The sequence below is a fragment of the Perognathus longimembris genome, chromosome 1 (genome assembly GCF_023159225.1).
Source record: "Perognathus longimembris pacificus isolate PPM17 chromosome 1, ASM2315922v1, whole genome shotgun sequence".
In the NCBI taxonomy this organism is placed as follows: Eukaryota; Metazoa; Chordata; class Mammalia; order Rodentia; family Heteromyidae; genus Perognathus; species Perognathus longimembris.
The window spans coordinates 124,633,865-124,644,911 of NC_063161.1; the positions used below are offsets into that span (position 1 = coordinate 124,633,865).

General features: G+C 46.2%; 1 protein-coding gene across 1 annotated transcript; it reads left to right on the plus strand.

Annotated features, from left to right (window-relative positions):
- Positions 1 to 4,451: 4,451 nt before the first annotated feature.
- LOC125352754 lies at positions 4,452 to 9,685 on the plus strand. The gene is given in 3 exon segments (XM_048348060.1): positions 4,452 to 5,346; positions 5,349 to 8,454; positions 8,557 to 9,685. Coding segments are annotated over 3 exon segments (5,130 nt in total).
- Positions 9,686 to 11,047: the final 1,362 nt, after the last annotated feature.

Genomic DNA, 11,047 nt, shown 5'->3' on the forward strand with positions numbered 1-11,047 from the left:
ATAACCTTAACATAAATTACATTTAAGGTCATCCTGTAAGCAAAGGAAAGACTCTAATACATAAAAATTACAAAAGTCATGAGCTGACAATGTGGATATAAATCAAGGACAGAGTGAAAATTAGAACATTAGAAATTCTACTATTAAATATGGATATTTTAATAACTTAATGAAGGAAATAACTTCCAGATACTTATACTCCCCATGAAGTGATGTAACACTTAACTGTAAAGCATAAGGCATTCTAAAAACCCTAAAGCAACTTCTATACTAGAAGGATAAAGAATTATACTTTACCAAAAACAGTTACACCAAAGAAATAGATAAACTGAAACCCCAGATTCTGTTCAACTAGTCAAAAAAAAAAAAAATAGGCAGGGAAAGAGATAAAAGAGGCCAAAAGAGAATAATTATCCAATTGGTACTTTGTAATTCAGTCATTCTAATACTTAACCAAATGGCCTATAGATACCATTTCAGACAGAGATTATCATGTTGGATAGAAACATAAGATCAATCCCCTAAAAATATCAAAATATGCTATATTTTCAATGAAGCCACATAAAACAAAGGAAGATAATACCTAAAATATATGTTTTAAAAACTCAATTTGCTGGACATATTAAAAAAATTAGATCTGTTAAGGTCAGGTATGGTGACGCATGCCTATTAACACAGGACTCAGCAGGAAGAGACAGAAGAATCATAAGTTCCAAACAAGTTTGGTCTATATAGTAAGACCCAGTCCCAAAATTAATTAATTAACTAATTAGTTAACTTACTTTTAAATGGATAAAGGATTTGAGCAGACATTTCTCTAAAGAAGACTAATATTCAATGAGTGTATTAGTAAATGTTTAGCATCACTAATCATCAGATCAGTTCAAATTTAAATCATAGAGGGGCATCAAATCATATTGCTATTAGAATCACTATTATAAAAAGAAAGAGGAAGGAGGGAGGGTGGGAGGGAGGAAGGAAGGAAGGAAAAAAGGAAGGAAGGAAGGAAGGAAGGAAGGAAGGAAGGAAGGAAGGAAGGAAGGAAAGAAGGAAGGAAGGAAAGAAAGAAAGAAAGAAAGAAGGAAAGAAGGAAGGAAGGAAGGGGGGAGGGAGGGCAGGCTAATGTCTGAAATCTATAATCCTAGGTTAGGGTAAAAGAAATCAGAAGGACTGTAGTTCAAGGCTAGCCAAGGCAAAAAGTTACTGAGACCCTCTCCAAAAGCAAGCCGGGAGCTATAGGCACCAGTGGCTCATGCCTATAATCCTAACTACTCAGGAGCCCGAGATCGGAGGATCATGGTTGAAAGCTAGCCTGGGCAGGAAAGTGCCCAGACTAGATAAGACTCTTATCTCCAATTAACCACCAGAAAGGAGGAAGTGGAGCTGTGGCTCAAGTGTAGACCTCTAGGCTTGAGAACCAAAGCTGATAGACCATAATAAATGCAATATACAGAAGTCCATATTCCACAGAAGGAAGCAAGGTCCCACTTGTTACACAGCACTACATTGCCTCAGCCAACTGAGGTGATGTGTAGACATTCTGGCCTAAGGTGATTCCAGCTGTTTTTTTTATTATAGTCTGGAAGTACGAAAGTAAAGCTCATGATTAAACATCAATTCTCAACCTTTCTATTGACCATGCTTTTTTTAGCATGTGGTATGATTGGTTATTTTTAAGTTTTAACTAAGCAAATCAACTAGTTCACATGAGCTACATCTTCAGATTTAACTACCATAACAGACTTCCATGCTTGTATTAAAATATGGACATGTTCCTGCTCCTCCATGACACCATCTTTTCTTTTTTTACCAGCAGCAGTAGGGACAAGCTGGCACCAATTTCCCATTATCCTCCTCCTGAAGGGCATGCATAACTCACTTAATTGCTTCACACTACAGTACACTGCTATTTAGAACTGGTCTCTCTTTCTTTCCATTGTAACAGCATGGAAATAAATCAGCAATTTTCATACATTAGGAAACATAAGCACACCAAAGCCTAATTCATACTTACGTGATTAATAAACCAAAGCACTTAGCTGAAATATACTGCATGACACAAATCCCATTCCATTAGAATGGTCATTTCGGTGTGAGATATCACCCAGGGTTGTCTTCCTGCTAGGCCTCATAACACAGACCTACTACGCAAACTCATGGATGTTCCTGTGGGTGAGAGCTCTCCTTTAGGTTGAAAAATGGAAGAGGAAAAATGGAGAGTCCACAGTTTTGCTTTTGTAAGTGGTATTGGCTTTTCTTGAGCTACGAGCAGCAGGCATGACTCTGAGCAGATATAGTTTTTGCATATTGTTTATTAATGGACAGAAAAGCTAGTCTGAAAATGAAATTGATTTTATTCACTTAGGATTTTATACTCCATTGCACAACCACAACCCAGCAAATTCTTCATTAAGAGAGATAATTACTTTAATGAAGATTAAATGTAATTTTAAATTCACATTTATCTTTACCTACCTAATGCAGGTCTGAATTACCCCCCCCCCCCCGCAAAAAAAGAATTGTTCATGAACAAATAGGTACCCCCTCCAAAAAAATGCCTCTCCCTCTCTTCAAGGAGAAAGAGGCAACCATTCCTGCTTTTCTTCCTCTTTTCCTCTATTTCTCATTCTGTCTGTATCAGACCTAATTCAGACATTCTGCTTTTTAATTTTGAAAAGTTTGACAGTGATTTCAGGATAGTAACAGTATCAGAGACATCCAATGAACTATAAAATGCTGTATCTATGATGGGCACATAGGAAGACAAATATTAAGACTAAAGAATTATAAGATTGAGTTTAGAAATATCATACTTCCTTATGACAAAGCATTTCTACTCCGCCTATCAAAGACAGGAAGTTAAAATGACATTGAATGGATTAGTGTTAGTCATGTATTATGTGGTTTTAGAATTGCTCATCATTAATAGCATTTGAGCATTCTTATGGAAAGAGCATGTACCTAGAAGAAAGTAAAATACAAGTTTGACTCCTGGAATCTCCTCTAATAAAATGTCAGATTTAAATTTCAAGATATGCTGCAACTATATTTGAAAATAGCATAAGGAACCTAAATGAAAATCTGTCACTCAGCAGGGGTTGGGGAGGAAAAAGAGAAACAGGCTCTGTTGGGGAGGTGTTGGGCTAATGAGAGTGAAAGAGAATGCATATGGTTGAAATAGATGGTTGGCAAGTATGGTAAGTATGGCAAAAGAGCAATTAAACTTGTTGAAATTATGTTAGAAAGAAAGAGGTGAGGGACGGAGAGTGATAAAGGTGGAAAGATAGAGTGAAATACATTGCATACATGAGTGGGGATGTCATAGTGAACTTATGTGTGCTAATAATTATGAAATTAATTTATACTAATAAAAAGTTCCCTATTGCATCTGGGTCTGGGGATCATCATTTGTAAGTGAAAGACCCCTACCCAGATCCCCGATTGATAAAAGTCAGTAAGGCCAGGCAGGAAATAAAGGGCAAGGTAGCGTGAGTCAACACTGACCAGAGTTCTGGAAATTTAAGTCAGCAACAAGCACCTGGCCAGGGTTCTGGGAATCTAAGTCCATAAAAATAGCTAGTTCCAGGAATCGAAACTAGGCGGTTTCAAGATTGCGATAAACAAGTTCAAATTCCGAGAACCAAGGGTTGTAAAAACAGGAAAACCAAAAAGTATTTCAGGCTCACCAACGTGGACCAATCAGAGTCATGTAGTCCGGTCCCTTGCCTTATTTGGATTGACCAATCCCTATCCCTGTAACCTTGCTGTCAGCTTCTGTAAGCCCGCTTCCGCAATTCCTCCCCATAAAAACCCCTAGGCATCGAGCTCTGGCGCGCCACCTCCCTGCGAGGACTTGGACGCCCGGGTACCCGTAACTCGCAATAAACCTCTTGCTGTTGCAGCCCTCGTGTGTCTCGTTGATCTCTGGGGGTCTCCTCAGATAGAAAGACAGCCCACTTCTCGGGGGTCTTTCATCTGGGGGCTCGTCCGGGATCGGAGACCCCCGCCCAGGGACCACCGACCCACCGACGGGAGGTAAGCTGGCCAGCGATCGCACTTGTCTGTGTCTTTGTTTTGGTGTCCTGCGCTTGCGTTTGCTTTGTTTTTGTACTAGTTAGCTAGCTAGATTTGTATTGGGCGGCTCCGTGGAGGAGTTGACGAACTCGTACTCCCGACCGCAGCCCTGGGAGACGTCCCAGTGGTCTTTGGAGGCCACCCTGGCCCATTTGTCCTCCGTAGCCTGGAAAAGAGTCAGTCCCTTTGGGGCTGCCCCGCTGACCGAGGGCTACGTGATTTGTGAGGGAGACGAGAGATCCGGACTCTCACGAACACAGTCTCCATTTGAACTTTTCCTTTCGGTTTTCAGCCGAAGCCGCGCTGCGAAAATCTGTTTCACTTTTGTCTCCGTAGTTTTTGTGTTGTCTGTCCTAGGACTCTGTGTTTTTAAAATAATGGGTCAATCTGTTACCACCCCCTTAAGTTTGACTTTACAGCATTGGTCAGAGGTTCGGAAGATCGCCAGTAATCTCTCTCTCGAGGTCCACAAGCGACCTTGGATCACGTATTGCTCCTCAGAATGGCCCACCTTTGACTTAAGTTGGCCCAGAGATGGGTCCTTTAATTCAATTCTTATTTTACAGGTCAAGGCACGGATCATGGTTCCCGGCCCACACGGGCACCCAGACCAAGTTCCCTATATTCTTACTTGGGAAGCTTTAATGTCTGACCCCCCTCCATGGGTTAGGCCCTTTGTCTTGTTTCCCCCAACACACCCTCTTACACCCTCCGCCCCCCCTTCCCGTTCATCCCTTTTCCCCGCCGTCACCAAGCCTCCCTTAACCTCAGAGGACCCTAAGGTAAAAACCCCCAAGGTTTTGCCCCCTGGGGACGACCTCCTCCTGGACCTGATGACTGAGGACTCTCGGTTGCCTCAGCCCCCACCATACCCGGCGGAAACTGGCCCTAGGGAGGACGTGCAGCGGCCCGATCCTTCCCCTATTGCCACTAGAACTAGGGTAAGGAGGGACGGTAATTTACCCCCTGCGGACTCCACTACCCAGGCTTTTCCCTTAAGAACAGGGGCTACCGGACAACTCCAGTATTGGCCTTTTTCCGCCTCAGACTTGTATAACTGGAAAAACAACAATCCTCCTTTCTCAAAAGACCCCGCCATGTTAACTGCCTTGATTGAGTCCATACTTGTTACCCATCAGCCTACCTGGGATGATTGTCAGCAACTGCTACAGGTTCTTCTGACTACTGAAGAGAGGCAGAGAGTCCTCCTGGAAGCTCGGAAAAATGTTCGCGGAGCAGATGGGCGGCCGACGCAGCTGCCTAATGAAATTAATGCGGCTTTTCCCTAGAGAGACCAGACTGGGATTTCACCACTGTGGAAGGTAGGAACCACCTAATCCTTTATCGCCAGTTGCTTATGGCGGGTCTCCATGGGGCAGCCAGGCGCCCCACAAATTTGGCTCAGGTAAAACAGGTTATTCAGAAATCTGAGGAAACTCCTTCTGCCTTCCTAGAGAGACTAAAAGAGGCTTATCGAATATACACTCCCTATGATCCTGAGGACCCAGGACAGGCAACTAACGTTTCCATGTCTTTCATTTGGCAATCTGCTCCGGATATTAGAAAGAAATTGGAAAGGCTGGAAAACTTGAGGGAAAGTTCCCTACAGGATCTACTCAAGGAGGCAGAAAAGATATTTAATAAAAGAGAGACAATGGAGGAGAGAGATGAGAGGCTAAAAAGAGAGGCAGAGGAACGTGATCGAAGAAAGAGTAAGGACCTTAGTAAACTCATGGCCACCTTAGTGACAGGAAAGAGACAGGATAGACAGGAGGGAGAACGAAGGGGACCCCCCCGAGTGGAAAAAGACCAATGTGCCTATTGCAAAGAAAGAGGGCACTGGGCAAAAGACTGCCCGAAGAACCCCCGGGGTCCTCGGCCTCGACCTAAAACATCTCTCTTGACCCTGGACGATTAGGGAAGTCGGGGTCAGGAGCCCCCCCCTGAACCCAGGATAACTCTAGATGTAGGGGGGCAACCGGTCACCTTCCTAGTTGATACAGGAGCCCAACATTCCGTCCTGAACCGTAACCCAGGACCTCTCAGTGACAAGTCGGCATGGGTCCAGGGAGCCACCGGAGGACGGCAATATCGATGGACTACTGATCGGAAAGTCCACTTGGCTACCGGTAAGGTGACTCATTCTTTTCTTCATGTTCCTGACTGTCCATACCCTCTATTAGGAAGAGATTTGCTCCAGAAATTAAGAGCCCAAATCCATTTTGAGGAGTTTGGGGTGCGTGTAGCTGGCCCCGAAAATCAACCTCTACAAGTGTTAACTTTGAGTCTGGAAGAAGAATACAGACTGTATGAAAATAATAAAAGGAAAGAACTTCCCCTTAACCTAGAATGGCTGAATGATTTCCCTCAAGCATGGGCAGAAACAGGAGGCATGGGATTGGCCGGACGACAGGCTCCACTGGTTATAGCTTTAAAAGCAAATACCACACCTGTCTCGATTAAACAATACCCAATGTCGCAGGAAGCAAGAATAGGAATTAAACCTCACATAAAAAGGCTTCTGGACCAGGGAATTTTAAAACCTTGCCAGTCCCCATGGAACACCCCCCTACTCCCCGTCAAAAAGCCTGGGACAGGAGACTATAGACCGGTCCAAGACTTACGAGAAGTTAACAAGCAGGTAGAAGATATACATCCCACGGTGCCCAACCCATACAACCTGTTAAGCGGACTGTCACCAGCCTATTGTTGGTATACAGTTTTGGACTTGAAGGATGCATTCTTTTGCCTAAGACTCCACCCAGACAGCCAGCCTATTTTTGCCTTCGAATGGAAAGATCCTGAATTGGGAATTTCAGGGCAATTGACCTGGACTAGACTCCCCCAGGGGTTTAAAAATAGCCCTACCCTGTTTGATGAGGCCCTACATCGAGACCTGGCAGATTTTCGGGTCCAGCATCCCGCCTTAATGCTACTCCAGTATGTCGATGATTTGTTGCTAGCCGCGACATCTGAACGGGAATGTAGGGAAGGAACCAGAGACTTACTACATGCCCTCGGGACCCTAGGGTATCGAGCCTCCGCTAAAAAGGCCCAGATTTGCCAACAACAGGTGACATACCTGGGCTATTTAATTAAGAAGGGAGAAAGGTGGCTGACGGATGCAAGAAAAGAGACAGTCATGAACATACCCGAGCCCCAAAACTCCCGGCAGCTAAGGGAATTTTTGGGAACAGCCGGGTTTTGCAGGCTGTGGATACCAGGCTTTGCCGAAATGGCCAGCCCCCTGTACCCCCTCACCAAACAGGGTACAATGTTTGCCTGGGGAGAAGAACAACAGAAGGCCTTCCAAAACATTAAAAAGGCTCTCCTAACAGCCCCAGCCCTAGGACTCCCAGACTTGACTAAGCCCTTCGATTTGTATGTAGCAGAAAACAAAGGACATGCGAAGGGAGTATTAACTCAAAAATTGGGGCCTTGGAGGCGGCCGGTGGCCTACCTCTCCAAGAAATTGGACCCAGTGGCCTCAGGATGGCCACCCTGTCTCAGGATGGTGGCCGCCATTGCCGTCCTGGTTAAGGACGCCAGCAAGTTGACTTTCGGGCAATCCCTGACCATTCTGGCCCCGCACGCGGTGGAGGCACTAATTAGGCAGCCGCCAGATCGTTGGCTGTCCAATGCCCGAATGACTCATTACCAAACTATGCTCCTGGACACAGATCGGGTCCGGTTTGGGCCCGTCATGACCATCAACCCCGCCACGCTACTTCCCTCGGCGGATGAGGAAGCGGTTCCCCATGATTGCCTTGAGATTTTAGCAGAAGTGCACGGGACCCGCTCCGACCTGACTGACCAACCGCTCCAGGACGCTGACTTTACTTGGTATACTGATGGGAGCAGCCTGGTGCTGAATGGGGAACGGAAGGCGGGAGCAGCCGTAACCACCGAGACTGAGGTAATCTGGGCAGAGACCCTTCCGCCAGGGACTTCAGCACAAAGGGCAGAGCTGATTGCTCTCACCCAGGCACTCAAAATGGCAAGTGGGAAAAGACTCAATGTATACACAGATAGCCGGTATGCCTTTGCCACTGCCCATATTCACGGGGAGATATATAGTCGACGAGGGCTTTTGACTTCTGAAGGAAAGGAAGTTAAGAACAAAAGAGAAATTTTGGCCTTGTTGCACGCATTATTCTTACCCCGTAAGCTCAGCATCATGCACTGCCTGGGACACCAAAAGGGAGACAGTCCTATTGCCCGGGGCAACAGGATGGCTGACGAGACAGCTCGAAGGGCAGCTGTGATTTCGGTCCCTCCATACCCAGTCCCCGACAAAGAGGCGCAGACACAGTGGCTCGAATGGCAGAGCGCTAGCATTGAACCCGAAGACCAGACAAAGCCCATAGCAGTGTGCCTTCAGTCTAGTGCAGGTCAGGAAGGAACAGACTTAGGACCATTCGTATACCCTGAAAAAGATGAAGAGCTCCTAACAAACCTAGGGGCCCAAAAAGACGACAAAAGAAAAATATGGACCCTTGACAATAGGACTGTATTGCCCAGGAATTTCGCCCAGCAAGTAATCGAACAAGTACACCAGCTAACACACTTAAGCCCCAGAAAGATAAAAGCCCTCCTTGATCGAGACGAAAGATTTATTTATTTTTTGGGCAAGGAAGACATCTTACAAAGAATATATGACAGGTGCCGTGCATGTGCCATGGTAAATGCTGGGAAGATAAAATCGGGATTAGGAAATGTCCGAATGAGAGGGCATCGCCCTGGAGTCCATTGGGAAGTTGACTTTACTGAAATCAAACCTGGGCTTTACGGATATCGGTATTTGCTGGTGTTTGTCGATACTTTTTCCGGTTGGGTGGAAGCCTTCCCCACAAAGCAAGAAACTGCCAAAGTCGTCACCAAGAAACTGCTGGAAGAAATCTTCCCCAGGTATGGCATGCCTAAATTTTTGGGGTCTGACAATGGGCCAGCCTTCGTCTCCCAGGTAAACCAGCAGGTGGCCATATTACTGGGGATTAATTGGAAATTGCATTGTTCATACAGACCCCAGAGTTCAGGGCAGGTAGAAAGAATGAATAGAACCATTAAGGAGACTCTGACTAAATTGACGCTCGCAGCTGGCTCAAAGGACTGGGTACTCCTACTCCCTCTTGCCCTTTACCGGGCTCGAAATACCCCTGGACCCCACGGACTTACCCCCTTTGAGATTCTTTACGGGGCACCTCCTCCCTCTGTCAGTTTTTATAGTTCTGATATCTCCACTTTTGCTAACAGCCAAAATCTTCAAGCCCACTTGCAGGCCTTACAGACCGTCCAGAGAGAGGTCTGGGAGCCACTCGCTGCCGCCTACAAGGAACAGCTGGAGAGACCTGTGGTGCCACATCAGTTCCAGATCGGAGACTCGGTGTGGGTCCGGCGACACCAGACCAAGAACTTGGAACCTCGCTGGAAAGGCCCCTATACCGTACTCTTGACCACTCCGACCGCCTTAAAGGTAGACGGCATAGCTGCTTGGATTCACGCGTCTCACGTCAAACCTGCTTCTGCTGAAGAAACGGTCCCGGAATGGCGAGTCCAACGCACTCAAAACCCACTAAAGATAAGACTGGTCAAGGGGAGGCCTTCCTCATAGTCCTCTTTGGAATCATCCCTTTAGGAGGGGCAAGCCCCTACCAAGTCCTTAATGTGACTTGGACTTTAATTAATCTTGACTCAGGGAAGGAGTATGCCCTGGCTCAAGGAAAACATGCCTTAAATACCTGGTTTCCCCGGTTAACCTTTGACATGTGTGAGGTAGCAGGAGAGGAATGGAAAAGAAAATGGCTGCCCCAATGCGGAGAAAAAGGAGATGTTTGGTACACATGCCCCGAGGAAGGGCGGGGAGAGGAATGTGGAGGGGCAGGGGATTTCTTCTGCGCCTCCTGGGACTGTGTAACCTCCATGCCCTTGCCCTTGTGGGCAGGGTGGAAATCAAAGAAAAGAGATCTGGTTAGATTCTTTAAAGGAAGCAGGTCAAACTCCCAAGTTCAAGTAAGTTTTACCCCAGAGGGTGAAAAGGCTTCCGGGTGGGAAAAGGGAAAAACATGGGGCCTCCGAGTATATAACCCACACAAACCTGATCCTGGAATACTACTGACTCTCCAGCAACGAGTCCGGCCACTAATGCCACTAATCCCACACTCAGTAGGCCCAAACCATGTCTTGATAGAACAAAAACCCCCTTCTGGACTAATCCCTTCCCCCAGGGCAACTCCGTACTCTCCCCTAGCTGCACTTGCAAACCCAACTCCCCCTCTCCCAGGAACGGGGGACAGAATACTAAATTTGGTCACGAGTTCCTTTTCAGTTCTTAATGCCACTTATCCTAGTAGGACCCAAGAATGCTGGTTATGCTTGGCCCCACAGCCTCCTTTCTACGAGGGAGTAGCCGTAATAGGCGAATATACTACCTATACCATCCCTCCGCCTCAATGTACTAATCTCCCCCAGCGTGGATTAACTTTGGCTGAAATATCAGGAGAGGGACTCTGCATAGGAAAGATTCCTCCAATTTACCAGAGCCTCTGCAATGACTCTCGCTCACCCGAGGCAGGAAACTACTACCTAGTGCCCCCAAATGGAACTCACTGGGCTTGTAACTCTGGATTGACTCCCTGTGTCTATGCTAATATTTTTAACACAACTTCAGATTTCTGTGTTACCATTGAGCTATGGCCTAAAATCACATACCATAGCCCCGAATATGTATATAGTCACTTTGAGGGTCAAAACCGCTTCAGGAGAGAGCCTATTTCCATAACTTTAGCCCTAATATTAGGGGGACTCACAGTTGGAGGCATTACTGCCGGGATAGCCACTGGCTCCACTGCCTTAATAGCTACTGGACAGTTCCACCAACTCCAAGCGGCGATGAACACTGACATCAAGGCCCTGGAGGAATCTGTGACTGCCCTAGAAAAATCCTTGACGTCCCTGTCTGAGGTAGTGTTGCAAA